This window comes from Dermochelys coriacea, chromosome 9 (assembly GCF_009764565.3).
Source record: "Dermochelys coriacea isolate rDerCor1 chromosome 9, rDerCor1.pri.v4, whole genome shotgun sequence".
Lineage (NCBI taxonomy): Eukaryota > Metazoa > Chordata > Testudines > Dermochelyidae > Dermochelys > Dermochelys coriacea.
In genome coordinates, this window is record NC_050076.1 from 89,636,239 (window position 1) to 89,655,113 (window position 18,875).

Genomic DNA, 18,875 nt, shown 5'->3' on the forward strand with positions numbered 1-18,875 from the left:
TTTGAAAGCAGAGACAACAGATCATCTGATTACATCCTGGGAATATACCAAATCTTGAATATGTACAAATGGGATGATAAAAATGGGTTTAGAAATGAATGTTTTGATTATCTAGGAATTCCAAATAATGTCATATCTGAACTATAATTCTGTAACTGGAATTTGTTAGCTACAGGATCCTAAAACATGCCAATTTCTTATAAAAGTACAACAGAAATGAACAAATTTTAAGTACAAATGGCTTTAATGTCCTGAGGCACCTAGGACCAGCAGGTTTCATTCTCCAGCTATCTGAACAGTTCTCCTACTGTTGGCAGTTCAACCAAAGATCTCAGGACTTGGGGAAAAACTCCAGATTAAATACAACAGTTTTTCAAACAAATGATTTTGTAAAACCCTGAAAAGCAAATTTATCTAGTAACTCCAATCAGAAAGAAAAGAGTAATACTTTGAAAATTTCTCTCTCTCCAAAAAAGCCTTTGCCAAGGTTCTTCAGACTGGAAGAAGATGCTGAAGCCTTATCTTCCAAAACTTAAGTAGCAGTATACTACATTAGAGCATTTTATCTTATCCACAGAAGAGGGGGGAAGCCCTGCATAAGATATTGTGTTCTCTTAGGAGATCTGTTAAGAGCATTCATTATAATTGCTCTTTATTTTTCACATTTGTAATTGCAATAAATCCCTCCCCAAAATGTGATCATGCAAGAGGCTGAGAATCCTCAATTTATTCGGATAATAAATGTGAGTTGTTCAATGAGAACTCTCAGCATCTTGCAAGATCAGACTCTGTGGCCAGGTCTATAGTTCTACTGGAAAACCTGGTAGAGAGAGCGCTCAAACAATGCCAGGAGACTTATTACAGTATAATGTCATCACAGTACTGTTTTAGACAATGTCATTTGATACTATGTATAAGCAATGATATTGAACATCTCTCTTATATACACGATACAAGTTGACTATGATTCTTCAAAGGGCAATGTAAATGGTTTAGAGTTTATATTCATTTTCAAGGAACTTCCTATGAGTTAATCTAGCAAAAAAAGTTCTGGACGACAACTCTCTTGCTATACAGTGTTTATATTGGTTTTGGCTTTTTGAAATAGGACCAAGCTTACTCCCTGTTTGGGAGGGGGTTATAGAAAGGACAGGCTACAACTGTGAGCCTGCAAGATGGGGGTGGGGTGGGGGGGATACTTGTGTGATAGCTTAAGGATCCTTTTAGTTTTGGGGTTAGAAAAGATCAGCCTTAAGGCAGTCTGAGATGGAGAAATAAATGGACTTAGTGTAACTTAAACATTGATCCTGGAATGTAACTCTATGATATGTAAATGACAAGAATATAATTAGTTGAAATGAAAGGTTGAAGTGAAATTAGGCAATTTTTAAAATAAAAATGGACTCGGGAAGACTAATGTATGCTTGGAAGGGAAAACTGTTTAAAAGAGAAGAGAAACATATGGATGATTTTTTAATTTTTTTGTCATGTGAATAATTTTTAAATAATTTGTACGTTTTAGTGGTTTAGAAAAGGTCAGGAGATTTTAAAAGATGCCATTTTCCCTATAAGAAAAGTAATTTGTGTAACTGATTAACGTTTTACTAAGTTAGAAAGGGGCTTAACCCTGTTTAAGAGATTAGACAGTCACTAAAATAATCAACATAAAAACAAAACTACATAAACTTTTAGCTATTTATTTCTCTCACTAAAATGTCACCATTCCTGAACCCACAAACATCTGCCTTCTTCAACAGATGCCAAATCTTACTATTCTAGTTTTGAATAATATTAATCTTGCTAAAATTTTATTTAACAAAAACATGGCTGGATTTTTTTTTTTGATCACCTCCATTTTATAGTTTATTACCCATATCCTTTCTGAAAACTTGGCAGTCAGAGATAAAGAGTGAGATCAGATGACAAATTCCAACCTACACTGTTATTAGCAACACAGCTTGTAGTCATAACTCAGTTTGCCCATGCTATTGTATACGAGTGAATAATATACTTAATTTATGCACTTTACAATAAATTAGAAAGGTGTGCATATGAGAATGAGAATGTCGTATGAGAATGTCATAGTGAAGAATTTCTTGTGTGTCACTTCAATTAAAGTGAAGGGACAAACTGGAGAGGAATAGAGGCTGCAGTTGAATGTGAGAGCTATAAGCACAAATTTAGTAGCTTCTGATTGTCAGTTCATGAGCTTTTAGGGCACTGACTAAAGCTTTGTTTTTATTATCCCAAAACTTTAGACTCTCCATAAATATATTTGTGTGCTACAGTGCTGAACATCCCAACTGTTTGTTACTGTTTGCATTACAGTGATTTTAAACAATGTAACAGCAAACATTTGCACAAACAGCACTGTACATATGACTAATACATAAATATTTTCTGTCTTTTTGTAATAAGCATACAACACAAAGGGCATTTATCAACTGCTTCAGCACATTCTTTACAAGCAACCAGATGGCCGCAGGGAATAAAAACTACTGAGATGTCTTTATCCATACAGATTTTACACATCTTTTCCTCCTGTAAACGTCTTAACTTCTCTTCAGTACTCAGATCTGAGGAAAAGGGAAACACACGGAACAGTTAACATACTTAATAAAAGTAGCTAATCTCTTAAACTACCTTCCCCATACAAACTAAGTTTTCTTGGTATGACAGGAATAAATCATCCCCTAAACAAGAAAAAACCATGTTAGAGACTACAAACCCTACAATCTGGACTCTCCTCCTCATCATTCCACATGGTGGGAGAGAGATTATGCCCCCCACAGTGGAGAAAGATGGGAGTTTAACCCTCTCTATATACAGATCTAGAACGATCTGCAGAAGCTTTTCACATGGGCTTCCCATTGGCAGCTGCTCGCAAACACTGTTGTCGGGATGGAAAGAGAAAGACACTCATTACATAGAGGGGGCCCATCAGCATTGCAAACCGGATAAATTGACATGAACTGTAGCTCATCATATTATAACACAAAAGAGCCACATTCCTAGCCATATTGTGTCCATTTTATAACCTCTTTGTTTCAGTGAAATGGCACAAACTCAGTGGATCAGAGCAGAGGAGATTCTCTGCATAGGGAGAATCCTCAATGACACAGGAATGCCATTTTGGTTTCTAAACCACTCTGCTCCTGCCTGATGATTAGAGTCTATGGTTGGGATGCTGCTATTACCTGACTGATTCCCAGCTTGGGCCATGGGCACCATTCTTAAGTTAGAGCAGCCATCAGGCCTCCTCAAAAGTCACCGTTGCTCTCCTTACTCCCAGACACCAAGCTAGCCTAAAATGTCTAAGTCTTTAAATATAGGTGCATATGTGTATGTATTCATACCTTACAATATGTGCCTAGAGTTGTAGAAAAAATATTATATTCTGTTGTGTTATTTGAGAAATATTAGTAAGACTACATTGTAATGCTATGCATAGGGAGCAGAATGGGAAATAGCGAACTCCAATTCACAAAAGGAAAGAATACAGAGTGCTGAAAAAAGCTAACATATCACATTGACACCTTCCCTGTTCCCCCGAAAATTTAAATAGGAAAAAAGGTGTCATGTGTTGTGTAAAATATTTCCTAAGAAGAATTTTTTATTCAACTAAAGATAGGCAGAGAAAATTGGTTTTATTTGGTTTTGTTATAGGCACCAAAGAGTAACTGTTTTAACAGTTAATTTAAAAAGTTACACTGTCAAAAGGATTAACTATACATGCTATTTTAGTTCTGTACTATAAAATTGTGCCCTACTTGGAAAAAAAAAATCTGCTTTTGTCTGGAATGCTGTACCCATGCTCGGGAGAAGCTCCCCATAAATGTCCGCAAAACTAATGCATTATCCTTAATGCAAAATGCTCCTTAAAACTCTTTTGTTGTGATGCCTACAAAAAAAACCTGACAGCATCTAGCCCATTCGTGCACTAATATAACAGCCTATCATGCTGACCACTATTGTCTCATTGTTTCCTCCACTGTTGTCTTATACTCAGATTGTAAGGTCTTTGGAATGGACCATATATTTGTTCTGTGTTTGTATAGCACCTGGCACAATGGGGTCTTGGGCCATGACCAAGGTTTGTAGGCTACAATACTTGTAAAAATATTTTATTAATTAACATTTCAGAATTTTATAAAACTGAAAGATTAGAGGAAACTAGAGATTCTCTTTATTTTTTTGCCATTTATTTATACTGGACATTTGACAGCACTTTGTGTATAGTCTATTTCGTAGTTTCTCCTGTACAGTCGTTTCCCATCTACTGTGAGAAATACTCACCCCAGCAGGAGAGGGAGGGGATGAAGACTTGACACATTTTAAAAAAAAAAAAAGTGATAATAAATGCACAAATATCGGCAAAGGAATTTGGGAGTAGGGATAGTATCTGAAACTACTTTTAATGCATTTTTGAAAGTGCTAGATTTCAGGTAGACAGTCTCTCTAATACTATATATTATTGTAGCATCAGTGGTAGGCGGCTCTTTTCTAACAAAGCAGAATATTCTAAAATGCTGCTGGTTAAATAAAATGTAAATTTCTTTTTTTTTGTTTGAAGTAGTTGTGTATATGATTACCCTATTGAATTCTTGAAAAATGACACACATTACATGCATTAATTTTGTGTTATGCAAAGATGGCAACAGAAATATACCAATAAGATATTTAATACAATCTGTTATAATCTTTTGCATCTATGTCTTGTAATTTTAAAAAATTCACCTTTCTGTAGTGAGCTCTCACTGGATACTTCTTCCTGTACTTTTTCTTTTTGAGCATTTATTATATCTGAAACTAGAACTTCAACAGATGTGTAGTTTTCTCCATACGTCTGCAGTTTCTTCTCCATAACGTTCTTAATCTCAGACAAACTGAAACCCATACGCATGGCATCCTGTACCAACTGGTTTTGTAGGAGATCATCATCTTTAACAAACATTGAGGGAAAAATCAGTTTAACCAAGAGCAAATTAGAAATAGTCAGCAGTGTTCACTGAAATTTTTTAAAGAACTTTATAACACTTAACCAAAAGTTAGACAATTAAATTTCTCTGACTGGTGATTTTGCACTGTGAAATATAAATCAAACATCAAACAAGTAGGACACCTCCCAGATTTGCTATATTCCCAACCCTTCCATTGGCCACCCTACTTATATTACAAAGACTCCTAGAGTTTATCCATTCAGATCACTCTGTCAACGGAAATGTTCACGATATCTTTTTACCCAGAATGTTTCCTCATGTAGCAGTAATCATAGATCTTACCACACTTGAATCCAAATTATCTTTATAATGTAGCTTAAATCCTTAAGTACAGGTAACGGTTTGTTTAATATACTTTCTTTCAATTTATAAAAAATATAACTCACCGATAACCAGACTATAAGCAACTTGCCAATTTATTAAGGTTATAAAACCAAAATGCAGTACAATCAATAGTACTGTAATGTGTGCCTCCCTGTCTTATCAGATACACATATAACAGTAAGAAATTATTTTTCTACCATTATGTCTCCCCTTTCCTTCACAGTGGAATTCTTTGCTTAGGTTTATTCGCAAGGCATTTGCTATTTCCACTCATTTTGACTACATTTAAGGGTTACTCAGTTCCTTTTTCCTTGGCAAAACTGCTTGCAGTGAAACTAGAGCTCTCTCATATGTGAATATACTTAGAGACACTTATCCCCCAGAAAGAAAAGGAGTACTTGTCGCACCTTAGAGACTACAAGTCCTCCTTTTCTTTTTGTGAATACAGACTAATACGGCTGCTACTTTGAAACCTGTCATTATCCCCCAGAATATATTATAAATGTAAGTTGTTGTGGAATCACTGCATATCAATGGTAGATATCTTTTCCTACCAACTAAATATTTTAAAGTAGCTGTAAAATAATTCTACTGCTATACTCATCACTATTTTCTCACTTTTTTGTTGTATGTTTATAAGAAAGAGTGCTAGAACCTCTCATACAGATATGAGAGACAATTAAGCTCTTATTTAAGCCTTCCCAAGTATTTTTGTGACAGCATTTTCATTCAAGAAGAGACCCAAACACTTTTGGCATTCCCCGATATTCTTCCTATAGTCTTAACAACTCAGTAATTGTAAAGTGTACTTACTGGCCATAAAGATAAAGATATAGAGGTGTAACTATACATTAAATTTACTTCTACTGTGGTCTACACCTTTTAAAACACATACACACACACAAACACACACCTACACACCCACCCACCCGTATTTGGCCACTCGCAAAACACTAGGTTTTTTTCCCCCCTATCAAAGTTAGAATTTATTCATTGATTTTTTTTACCTTCAGGTTAATGAAGTGATAAATTTACACTCTGGCTCCCAAATTACATTTTCTGTTCAGCAGTTCATCCATATGTTGTGCTTATTATTTAAGTGTTTGGAAGCAAGGACGTAAAAGAAGAGCATAATTTAATGAGTTACCTTCCCTTTTCCTGTATAAAGCATAGCAGGGTCACCTTCAAAATTAGCCATTTCTTTCATTCTCCCCACAAACATAAGCCACAACAACAGAACCTGGTGAGGAAGGCAAACTAAGAACACATAAATGTAACTGTTTTACTGATACCTGTAAGTAGAGACGTCTTCTCAGAAGCTTCTATCTAAAACAGAAATATAAACTTAGATTAAGTCCCCTGCAACCAAAGAAAAATTTTTCAACAGTGGTAAGGAAAGGGTAAGAAAAAGGCTGTTGCTATTCATCATGCCAAGTGTGACACCATGACTCAGATGCGATTCAATAGGAATCCAGTCTTTTATTATGCATCTCCTTCAACAGGATTGGACACACTTAAATAATACCATCTAGTTCTTATACCGCACTTTTCATCGACCAACCTCAGAGCACTTTATAAAAAGGAGGTCACTATCATAATCCCCATTTTACACATGAAGAAACTGAGGCACAGAGAGCAGAAGTAATTTGCCTAAGCAGCCAGTGGTGGCAGAACCAAACCATTCTGTCATAAATAATATGTACAAATCTCAAATCATCCTGTAATAAGCCATATGTATACAATCACTTCAACATTCATAAATGATCTTGAAAAAGGGGTCGACACTGAGTTGGCAAAATTTGCAGAGAATATAAACTTACTCAAGATAGCTAAATCCAAAGCAGACTGTGAGGCGTTACAAAGAGATCTCACAAAACTAGGCAACAAAATGGCATTGATCAGTGTTGATAAATGTGAAGTAATGCATATTGGAAAATATAATCCCAACTATACATACAGAACGATGGGGTCTAAATTAGCTGTAACCACTCAAGAAAAAGACTGTGGAGTCATTGTGAACAGTTCTCTGAAAACATCAGCTCAATGGGCAGCGGCAGTCAAAAAAGCTAACAACGTTAGGAACCATTAGGAAAGGGCCAGCTAGTAAGACAGTAAATATCATGCCACTACATAAATCCATGGTACACCCACACTTTTGAATATTGTGTGCAGTTCTTGTCACCCCATCTCAAAAAAGATATATTAGAATTGGAAAAGGTACAGAGAAGGGAAAAAAAAAAGATTAAGGATATGGAACAGCTTCCATATGAGGCAAGATTAAGAAGAGGGACTATTCAGCTTAAAAAAGAGACAACCAAGGCGGGATATTATAGAGGTCCTTCACACTACTCACGATTTGATAGAAGTGATAGAACATAAGGAAATGTTATTTACTCCTTCACATAACACAAGAGCTAGGGGTCATGCAATTAAATTAATAGGCTGCAGGTTTAATACAAAGAAAAGAAAGTACTTCTTCACACAACAGTCATCCCTGTAGAACCCATTGCCAGGTGACGTTGTGAATGCCAAAAGTATAACTGAGTTCAAAAAAAAAAGATTAGAAAGTTCATGGAGAATAGGTCCATCAATGGCTATTAGCCAAGATGGTGAGGAATGCAACACCATGCTTTGGGTGTTTGTGGCCGGGTGCTGCTGCTGCTGCAGCAAACACACCTCATCAGCCCCTGCCACAATCAAGGGAGATAGATTGGGGCTGGCTGAAAAGTTTTATGTCTGCCTTGCGATTGGCAACACCTGCTAGCCTGATAGGCAGGAGCTACAAAGGCTGGAAAGGAGCCAAAAGGAGGGAGGCAACCAGAGAGAGAGAGAGGTCAGTCCGAGAGGGAGATGGTTACTGACCCAGCCTGCGGTAGGTGAGAAATCTTTAAGAATTGTATATAGTTGGACACTGGTGGTGGGAAAATGCTTATAGAATAAAGGACTCGGGTGTTGCATAGAGCTGAAGTCTCCCTGGACATCCCTGCGGCCTGTGCCGCTTCCCGCAGCTTCCATTGACCAGGAATGGTGAATCGGGGCCACTGGGAGCTGTGGGCGGCTGTGCCTGTGGATGGTCAATGTAAACACTGTCTCATGGTCCACCAGCGGATTACCCTGACAGGCCGCAGGTTGCCCACCACTGATCTAAAGCTAGTGCCGCTTCCAGCACAGGAGTGTTGCAGGATTTGAGGGGATGGATTACCATATGCCCAGGTCATGGGCTTTTTGTAGCCCGGGGAAGGTTCCCAGAGGTGAGTCTGGCGTGGCTCTGGGAGCAGCATCTGCAGGGGAAAAAGAAGTCCTGTCCCTTCCCAACCTGGGCTGGGCCTAGCAGCGAGGGCTCACCACATGGTAGGAAGCCCCGGCTGTAGCAGCAGAAACCTTTCCTACAATAGCCATATTTCATGGGGGGAGATCAGATTTCAGAGTCTGTGATGCATTTTTTAGACCCATGAATTTAGAAGTGCCCTAATCATATTGCTACACTGTAACTGAATCCCTTCCACTTCCTGTTGATAGTCAAAACAGTGTAAAAACTATATACTATCACTAGATATATTCTGTATTCACATGATAAATTGATTTCACAAAAAATGTGAAGTTATACAATGTTATCTGTAATTAAAAGTTATTTCTCTAGGGAAACTAAAACAGTAGATGGTGAAAAAAAGACAACTTACCATGGAATCCCTTGGTAAAAGCGTTAACTGAACACCGTTTACAAATTCTTGGCCCTTCTCTTGTAGCAGGTATTTGCATCTATAGTCACAGAAGATTTTAAATTACAAAAAGCATTATACACATGGGAAAACAAACAAAGCTGAACACACAATTTTCAAAAGAATTTGGGTAATTCTGCATTTCAAAGAATATTTCTGCTCTTGAAGTTTTCTATGAAAATGTAACTGAAATCATTTAAACATCACAGACTCACTAAAAAACATTCTGATAGTGAGCTTCATCAACAATGCTTATTTGTCAAAGACTCTCAACAATTGGAATCACAAAACTTTACATTCACTGGTCACGGCAGCCACAATCACTGGTTTATAAAAGAAAAACAAACTTTGCAAACAAGGAAATACAATATAACTTAAATATCAACTCTTAATCTTTTTGTAAGCAATGAACCACAGTCATGGACAAATAGACATTTTCCTTACCTGTTCTATCCCTCTTTTCAATATCTTCTATGCTACTCCAAGCACTTGGGTATAGCTCCTCTCTGCCAACCGATGGAGACAGTACAATGGATAATTCTCGATAATGAGAATTCTTGATAGACACAGAAAATTCTTGATAATGGTTTGCTGGCTCTGAAGAGTTTAGCCGACTTTCCAAAAGCAGTTAATATATGAATTACATCCCATAACTTTGAGATCTTCAAACTCAAACATAAGAATAATTTACTCACCTTGTGCAGTAACAATGGTTCTTTGAGATGTATTCCCCCTCTGGGTGCTCCTCTGTAGGTATGCTTGCGTCCTGATGCTGCTGATTGGACAACTTCAGTAGCAATGTCCATTAGGCCAGCACATACACGGTTTCTCCTCGTGGCTTGCCATGAGGCTATTCAGAGTGCACTGCTAACCCCCTTAGTTCCTTCTCTACCATAGAGACATTAACAAGAACTCCGAAGTAAGGGGAGGAGGGTGGGTTGTGGAGCACCCATAAGGACGAACTCTTGAAGAACCATTGTTACTGCACAAGGTGAGTAACTTCCTCCTCCTTCTTTATGTCCCTATTGGTACTGGGGTGTATGTGACTCCCGAACAGTATCCCTATTGGCGGGTCAGATTTTGAAGTTGGATCAGTTACAGATGACAGTACTGTGGAGCCGAAAAAGGCATCAGAGGCAGTGTTCTGCGAAGGTATGGACAGCCAGCCATGTCATCACACTACAGATCTCCAAGATAGGGATATTCTTAAAGGAAGTGACAGATGAGATCAACCTCACGGAGAGCGTACAAATAATATCTGGAGGGGTCATATTATGAACTTGATAACATTGTCTAATGCACTTTGAGACACATTTATAGAGTCCCTGGGCCAACATTACTGAGCCCCTGGATGGTCCCACAATGGCAAGGCAAAGCTTGGGAGACTTCCTGGAAGCCTTTGTCCTATCTAGGTAGGAGGCAAGGCCTCCTCTGACATCTAGTATGTGTAATATAGCCGTCCTGTTGTCTCGGTGAAACTTGGAGTAAAAGGCTGGAAAGTGAATCAACTGGTTCACGTGAAACAGGGGGGTTACCTCATGGATGAATTTTGGGTGAGGCCTGAGCATAAGCTTGTCCCAAAATAATACCATGTAGGGGGATGTGCCATCAGAGCCGCTATTTCCCCTATTCTCCTAGCCGAGGTGATTGCTATCAGGAAGCTGTTTTCATTGAGAGGTATGTAAGTGAACATGTGGCCATGGGTTCGAAGGGAGGCCAAGTCAGTTCTTTCAGTACCAGGTTTAGGTTCCATATGAGGGTAGGAAGTCAGGGTTGTGGGAAGAGGTTTATTATACCTTTTGAGGAATCTTTTAGTAGTCAGGGATGATAGCCCTGAGTATCCCTCTATTGGTTGGTGGAAGGCGGTTATAGCCAATAGGTGGACTCAGAGTTTAGAGATACTCATGATTTTTTTAGGGTTAGAATATAGTCTAACATTTGTGGAAGAGCGATGAATGTCAGGGAAATTGGTTGGGAAGTACTCCAAATCCAGAACCTGGACTATTTTTGCAGGAATGTAGGGAGTGTCCAAGACTTTCTACTGTGTAATAAAACCTCCTGTACCTCCTTTAGGCAGAGCTTTCTAGGTGTTGGAACCATGAAGGAGCCACACCTTGAGACAAAGAATCCCCATATAGATATGTAGGGTGCATTCTTCATTCTGCAAGAGGAGCCTGGAGTAGACTGGAGAGATCTTGGCGGGCATTTTGTGAGCTGTGACAGGTAAGAATACCACGTCTGTCTCAGTCACATGGGAATAACCAGTATGACATCTGCTCAGCCTCTTCATTTTGAGCAGGACTTTTGACAGTAGGGGGAAAGGAGGAAAGGCATAGAGAAGGTTCCTGTTCCTGGGGAGGAGGAGAGCATTGCCCAGGGAGTGTTTTCCATGCTACTGCTCCACAGCAAGGATAGGACATTTCCTGTTCAGGTAAGTGGTGAACAGGTCCATGGTCGGTGTCCCCACACCACCTGAATAGATCGTGAAATACTACTAGGTTTATCTCCCACCTCGTAGTCATGTGGCAATTTGCAACTGAGAGACTGTACACTGTCGAGTTTTATGTGCCTGGGAGGTAGCGTGCTGACAGTGTGACGCCATGGGAGATCATCAGTTCCGTCATCTCATTGCTTCCACACAGAAGGAGGGCAACCTAGTTCCCCCTTGTGTGTACTACATACAGGCTATGTTGTCTGTTAGGACTCTCGTCAGCTTTGATCAGCTGGAGGAAATGGGTGCCGGCATTCCTGACCACCCTTAGCTCAAGAAGGCTGATATGAAAGGATATTTCTGTGAGTGATCACTTGCGTTGTGTCATGAGGTCACTTACATGTGCGTCCCACCCTATGAGCGATGTGTCAGTGGTGAGAGGCAATGATGCATGGGTTTGCGAGAAGGGGATCCCTTTGCAAACATTGTCTGGTTCTTTCCACCAAGGAGTTTTTAATCCTGGTGGGCAGTGACAGAGGTTTGTTGAGTCTGTCCCTGTTTGGTCTGTAAACTAAGCTGAACTACATCTGGAAGCATTGCACATGAAGCCTGACATGAGGTATTACCGCTGTGCCTGCTGCCATATGCCCCAAAAGTTGGGGGCAGTGTTTAGCCGATATTTGCGTGCTCCTTTGAACAGTCTCTGTGAGCATGGCCAGGGAGAGGAATCTGTGTTTAGGTAGGAGAGCGCTGGCCTGAGTTGAGAATGGCACCTATGAATTCCAGATGTTGCACTGGAACTAGGGTTGATTTTGGGGCATTTTTCCATAGGCCCTGTTCTGTGAACAAGTGCATTGTAGCTTTTGGTGACTTGGCTCTGAGGAGGCAATCTTCCAGATAAGGATAAATCATGATCCCCTAGGAGCGTAAGTGTGCAGCCACTACTGAGAGAACCTTGGAAAAGACTCTTGGGGCCGATGATAGCCCGATGTAGAGTACCCTGTATTGGTAGTGGTCTTAACCAAAGTGAATCTGCGGAACATAGTCTGAGAGTTGGTAGGATTGAGATATGAAAACAGGCGTCCTAAAGGTTGAGGGCCAAAAAACAGTCTCCCTGTTCCAATGCTGGAACGATCGTTGCTAAAGTGACCATCTTGAATTTTTGAGCTTTGACAAAGGTGTTGAGAGCTGAGGTCTATTATGGATCTCCAACCTCCCTTCCTCTTGGGTATTAGAAAATAGCAAGAGTAGAACCTTTGCCTCGTAGATGTTGAAGTACTGGTTCTATGGCTCCTAATTAGAGAAGACGATCTACCTCATCATAATAAACTCTCACGAGAAGAGTCCCTGAAGAGGGATGGGGAAGGGAAGTAAAATTAACAGAGTACCCATTACAATATGATATACTCCCAGGTGCTGGGGAATGCTGCCAGCTGGTAGGCAAATGGATGGAGAATGTTGGTCAGCTGTAGCCGTTGGTGGGAGTGGTCTGACGCCTCAACCAACATGTCAAAATTGGTGCTTGGACATGGACATGGAAAATTGCAAGCCAGATGGGTTATGCCTCAAAATTTATTTTTCTTTCTCTGTGGCTCGCAGTAACGCTGAGCCAGATATTGGTATGTGAGTGGTTTGTGCTAGGGTGCTGGACTGAATTTTCTCTTTTGTCCTGGCATGTAGATGCCCAGCGAATGGAGAATGGCCCTAGAATCCTTCAGGGTGTCAAGAGAGGCATCGGTCTTCTCTTGAAGAACTCACTGTTTTCAAAGGGAAGGTCTTCAATGGTTGATTGTATCTGCTTCATGAAGCCTTACAGATGGAGCCATGACACACGTCGCAATACCACAGCCACGGATATGGACCTTGCCACTGAGTCAGCTGCGTCAAGGGCAGATTGTAGTGTTGTCTTGTCCACTAACTTTCCCTCTTTCCATTTCCTTAAAACGGTCATGGTGCGACTCAGGCAGCTGCTCAATAAAATCGTTCAGTTCCAAATAGGTTAAATAGTCTTATTTCACCGTCAGAGCTTGGTAATTAGCAATTCAAAACCAAAGCATTAACCGAGGAGTATGCTTTCCTCCCAAAAAAGTCTAAACACTTCCAGTCCTTATTGCTGAGAGTGGACCTCTTTTGGTGTTGATGGCCACAGGAATTAATAAGGTGGGAGAAAAGTAATTCAGTCTCTCAGCTGGTGCGGGCAGTCTGGCTTGTTGACCACCCTGCTGAATCTAATTGTGCATGGTTTAACTCCAAGAGGTAACTTGTGTACTTAGTAGGCAGATAAATGCACCATGTTCAGATCATTTTGAAGAAATTTCAGTATATCAACATTAAGCTCATGGGTCATCTGTCAAAACAGTGAGAAACTGTTCCTCCAAATCCTAGCATCCTAACTGGTTCTGGACTACCCGCAAGAGCATATTGTAGTTGTGATGATCTTTACCAAAAAGACATTTCTTCTACAGACCTGCATTTTCAAAGTTAGTAAAAATGAAATACAAATCAAGTTCTGCGTCGACAGATCACTTGTTGTTAGAAGGTTGATCAGCTCTTCTGTTATCTGTCAGTTCTGGGTACCAGTACAATATTGGTCAATTCTAGACACAAATGATAAACAATCTGGCTATTGTTTATAGTCTGTGATGAGGCATCTACCTCACACTGGCGTGTAAATAGTTAATAGAGCCCTAGGGAGGCAGCACAGAAAGCAGCCGACAGGAGAGGGGCTGCAAGGAGCAGCCGGTAGGGCCTGGCACAACCATATAAGAAGAGCTGCAGGGAAGAGCAGGTTCAGTTGCTCCCTAGAGCTCAAGAGGGACAACTGGCTGCCTTACAGGCAGAAGAATGCCAGCACCCTGGACAGAGCAGTGCTGCTAGCAGGGACCAGAGAACTAGGGAAGAGCTCCTGGCTGGGAGTTGCAGACTGAGGCCATGAGGCACAAACAAAGAAGGTACTGGGGCCGCTGGGAAGTGGCCCAGGGAAATAGACTGAGAGGTTGGAGGGGACGCAGTGTGGGACTGTTATCTACAGGGTCCCTGGACTAGAACCCGGAGTAGTAGGCGGGCCCAGGTCGCCCTCACTCCCCACTGAGAAAGTGGCTGGATCATTGGACTGTGGTACTTCCCCCCGGAAAGGGGGAGCACAGAGTGTGGCACAGCCAGAGGGCTGTGTCCTAAAGAGGATGTCACGGTCCTTGGAACAACACGGGTCCAGGACCCTAAGTGACGGTGGGCAAGACACCACCAGGAGTCAAGCGTATCGACCTGTGGAGCTGATCCGTAAGACAACCAGTGAAAGGTGCTAACATGGTGGGTCACACCCCATCACAAGCACCTTACCTATCATGAGCCAGGAAAAATGTATTGGAACAACGGTGTGGGAGCCAGGGGTGCAAAACAAAGAAAGCAGGAACGAAAGCATAAGATTAACATATGGAGATAGATCAAATGAATAAAGGAATTCAACTTGAGTTAACTCCTCAAAGACTCCATTGGGAAACTTAATCCTCTAAGGAATTAATTTACTTTTCTGAAACCAGGACTGGGTTGGTGTAAGAAAAAGAAACTGTTGAAAAGTCAAACTAAATTTTCTTCTATAACTGCAGGAACTGCCACTGATGATATTGTATGGGCTTATTCACTGAAGAAGCAGAGTGGTCTTCCTCCAATTAAGTCCAGGAGACTGGGGGCAAGCATGTTATAATTGCTTGAAGGAGGCAATAGCATTCAGCTCTGTATGTGTTCTGAGACGTGGAAGGATTTATCCTTGTGGAAGGATTTATCCTCTCTTGACAAACTGTGGCCGTTCTCCCCAGCAATATGATCTGAGCTGTATAAAACAATTCCTGGGAACAGAGACAGAAACTGTAGCCTAGACAGTTTATGGTGAAGATACCTGAAGTTCTTTCTATTTGCAGGAACTGTTGAATTCCCTGGTCTGCTGAGGTGTCCCCCTTTGAAAGAAAAGGCTGAGAGGCTCTGATGTTTGGTAGACTAACCATTACTTCAAACCTTAGTGACTTTCTGGTTGCTGTTGAGGCTGCCATAGATCTAGAAGTCTTAAGTGGCATCACACACAAGTGGCAGGACCGAAACTAAACAAGGTAACATCTGGATCCTTCTTATCTTTTTGGTTTTTTAAAAAGTCACCCAGTCCTTTAATTCCCCATGAGAAGGCTCAGGAGGAACCCACTCAAGGAGTCCGCTTGGAGTGTGAAATTCTGGTGGCATGAGCATATTTCCTAGAATGTGTGAGTGACACAGCCATGCTATATTACTGCGAGGTTTGGGGTGTTGGTATCTGGGACTGAGGCTCTGTCTACATTAGCACTTTTGTCGGTCAGGAGTGTGAAAAAAAAACAACACACCAACCGACAAATTTCACCGACAAAAGCACCAATGTGGACAGCGCTATGTCAGCAGGAGACACTTTTCTGCTGACACAGCTACCGCTGCTCAGTGACGGTGGTTTAATTATGCTGGCGGCATAGAATAGATACATGGGAGACCGTACAGCAGCGCAGCTGCAGCGCTAAAGCTCTGCCGCTGTAAGGTCCGTAGCATAGACATAGCCTGAGAGATCACAAGCTGTTAGTGTTTCACATGCTGCTGCAGAAGCTAAAAATCCTCTTAGAGCTGCTCTGTTCTGTCTGTTGCAAAGGCTTCCGCACACCAGCTTTCAGGTCTATACTGCTTTCTCCTTTGGTCAGGCCTCTCTCCTCAGCCAGAATTAGCAGGATGCTCCTAATGGAGATCGAAACAAGTGAACTCTGGAAGCCAGCAAATGGGGGATCACATCAACGTCTCAATGAACATTGGTCTATTTGCCAGCAGAGAAGAGCTATACCCAAGCACATGGACAGGAACGACTGGAGTGAGAAATATATTTTATATTCAAGACATCTTAAGAGGGCTTCATTTTCAGAAGTAAAAAATAATGTGCTCTTTGAAAAAAAACAGGTTTCTTTATGGTGTCATGTTGGCCACCAAAAAATTGGGACACCCAAAATCTCTACTCAGTTTTGAAAATTTAGGCCTTTATTTTTAAGTGTAAGTGTGCTGCATAAACAGCAGTTTGTCTTCTCTTGAGACTTCTACATAGCTCACTCCCAATATCACAGCTGCACATAATGCTTATAACATAAGCAAAGACTCTTCTCTACAAGAATATGCTGTAAGTGGGAGCAAATGGGCCTCACTACAGGGCACCTTGAAAGTCATGCTTCCTACTGATGAGAAGGAACACAGCCACCTATGAAGGCTCTTGCTGCTGCTACTGTAGGAGAGTTGCCTCTCCACAACAAAGTTAGTGAGGACACGGAGGAGATGGTGAGAAGGACATCTCAACCATTTCAAATTATTTGGATAAGCATCCAAACCACTGAATGTTTAGCCAAACTGAGCCTTTTGAGGTCATGTTAATACATTCTCCCTTTGTTGCAGATGCAACATACTGTAAATGGAAGTGTGCGCAACAATACAGTAAAAAGTACCTTACCCTGGAAACCATTTAGCATGTTGCTCCCAAGGATCTTCATTCTGCTGCCACTCTTGCAGTCCTCCACCACAGTGAAAGCACAAAACATGATCACCATTACCTAAGGGGGCAAGTAAGTGTGATGTTGTATACTTGTCAAATAGGCTGAATATGCAAATATTTGTTCTTACAACTGAGAAAAAGAGCTTCAGCAAGTCGTGTTACTGATAAAAGCACCAAAAATGTGTCAATTTAATAATGAGCATCTAAGAATAAAAAGGATTATTTTAAACTACATGTCAATGTAATCTGTGATAACATATGGTAAGAAAAACGAAGTAGCTTCTTGGACTATTTCCACTTTAATAAAAAATTACAAAACCAAGCTTACACAAATACTGCTTTACTTAACTGTATTTGGCATTATAGAGATATCAGAAATGCTTCTATTTGCTTACAAGTCTATTACCAATAACTTCTTGTTAGTGTGTCCAACTGTTAAGTAGGCTATAAAAACCACTACCACAAAGTTTTTAAGGCAAAAGCATTTGACACAATTTCTTCTATGTTTTTGATCAGTCTTCTCTGTATTAAGTCTCAGTTCCCCTTAAACAAGAATGGAATTAATTAACAGAAACCCAATTCACAAGGACATTTACTTATTTGCCTTTTTGGTCATTGGTTTCACCAGTCAAGACTAATGGGTTCTGAACAGCAGTGACCGAGACTAAGAAGATGTGGAAGGAAATTAAATTGTCTGAGCTTTAGCAGCACAGTGCACATTACAATCAAAGACTACATCAGAAGCTGCTTACATATTAAGTGTCTTGCAATGAGAGGAGATATGGATAGATTTCTCCCACTGAAATTAAGTCCTTCTCAGCCAATAGAAAGGATGCAGCTCTTGGAATTTACTCTAACAGTTAACCAGCTGGTTGGATAAGCTACCTATTTTGCATGTCTTCCCAATACAGATCCCATTTGGCTGTTGAGCAGCTAGATTTTGGGGGGGATCCGACAGATTATATAAATAAGATGTCACCACTAGGTATGAATGTATTCATTTTGTGCAAGAATGTACAACAAAACACCAAAAGTTTTATTTGGAGGCCAGAGGGGATAGGAAGAAACCAAGAGAAAACAAATTAGAAAGTCAGTGCTGTAAGAGCACAAAAAATGAGAATCAAATACCATGAGAAAGCTAGAAATTATCCTTGGTAATCCCTTTCCTTCCTGAATAGTACTACTTTGCATTTCCCTTCCTTCCAAGGATTTCAAAGTGATTTTCCAATATTGATTAATTAAGCCTAATATGTAATTAGTCCGATTATACAGATGGGGAAAATGATGCAGAGAGGTTAAGCAGCTTGACCAAGTCACACTAAGTTTTTAAGACTGGAAGCTTTTTGCGGCATGGACCACATATTCCATGAGTTTGTACAGCAGCTAGCACAACAGACCCTGAGTGTTGACTAGAGCCTACCACAATTTAACTCTCACACAAATAAAAAATAAGGGCAGAGCTAGGAATAGAACCCAGATTTCCTGGCTCCTAGCACTGTGTGTGAACCACAAGACCACAATTCCTCTTTTTAGGGCAGGTCAGGATAGCTGCGGGGCAGTGTTCCATTCTTTCTAATATGATAAGATAGACAATGATTGGCATCATTAAAAGGTTAAGAGCCAAAATCTGAACTGGCATACATCCTAAAATGGGCTTAAAAGACAAAGGTCACTACTTAAGATATTCCCTTTATTTAACATTCTGCTGCTAGAAAGGAGAACGATGCGACACTTCAGATTATGTGATCATTCAAAAAGAATGCTTGATATTTTGCATGCCATCTTACAATAATAAACCAGGAGAACATACCGTATTAGTTATGTCTTAAAAACTAATTTGAGTTAAGTGAACGTAGAATTAA

General features: G+C 40.4%; 1 protein-coding gene across 2 annotated transcripts in view; it reads right to left on the reverse strand.

The window, feature by feature from the left end:
* Positions 1–1,845: 1,845 nt before the first annotated feature.
* Positions 1,846–18,875, reverse strand: part of LOC119861110 (X-linked inhibitor of apoptosis) — a 42,248-nt gene continuing 25,218 nt past the window's right edge. The window contains exons 3-7 of one of the 2 annotated variants that reach the window (XM_038415648.2): positions 16,972–17,071; positions 9,005–9,083; positions 6,617–6,650; positions 4,738–4,941; positions 1,846–2,576 (exon numbers count right to left, since the gene is read on the reverse strand). In XM_038415648.2, coding sequence (XP_038271576.1) covers positions 2,383–2,576; positions 4,738–4,941; positions 6,617–6,650; positions 9,005–9,083; positions 16,972–17,071 — 611 coding nt within the window. In that variant the 3' untranslated portion in view covers positions 1,846–2,382. Of the gene's footprint in view, positions 2,577–4,737; positions 4,942–6,616; positions 6,651–7,496; positions 8,606–9,004; positions 9,084–16,971; positions 17,072–18,875 lie in introns of those variants that run through there. The other variant, XM_043492850.1, reaches the window with a different exon arrangement.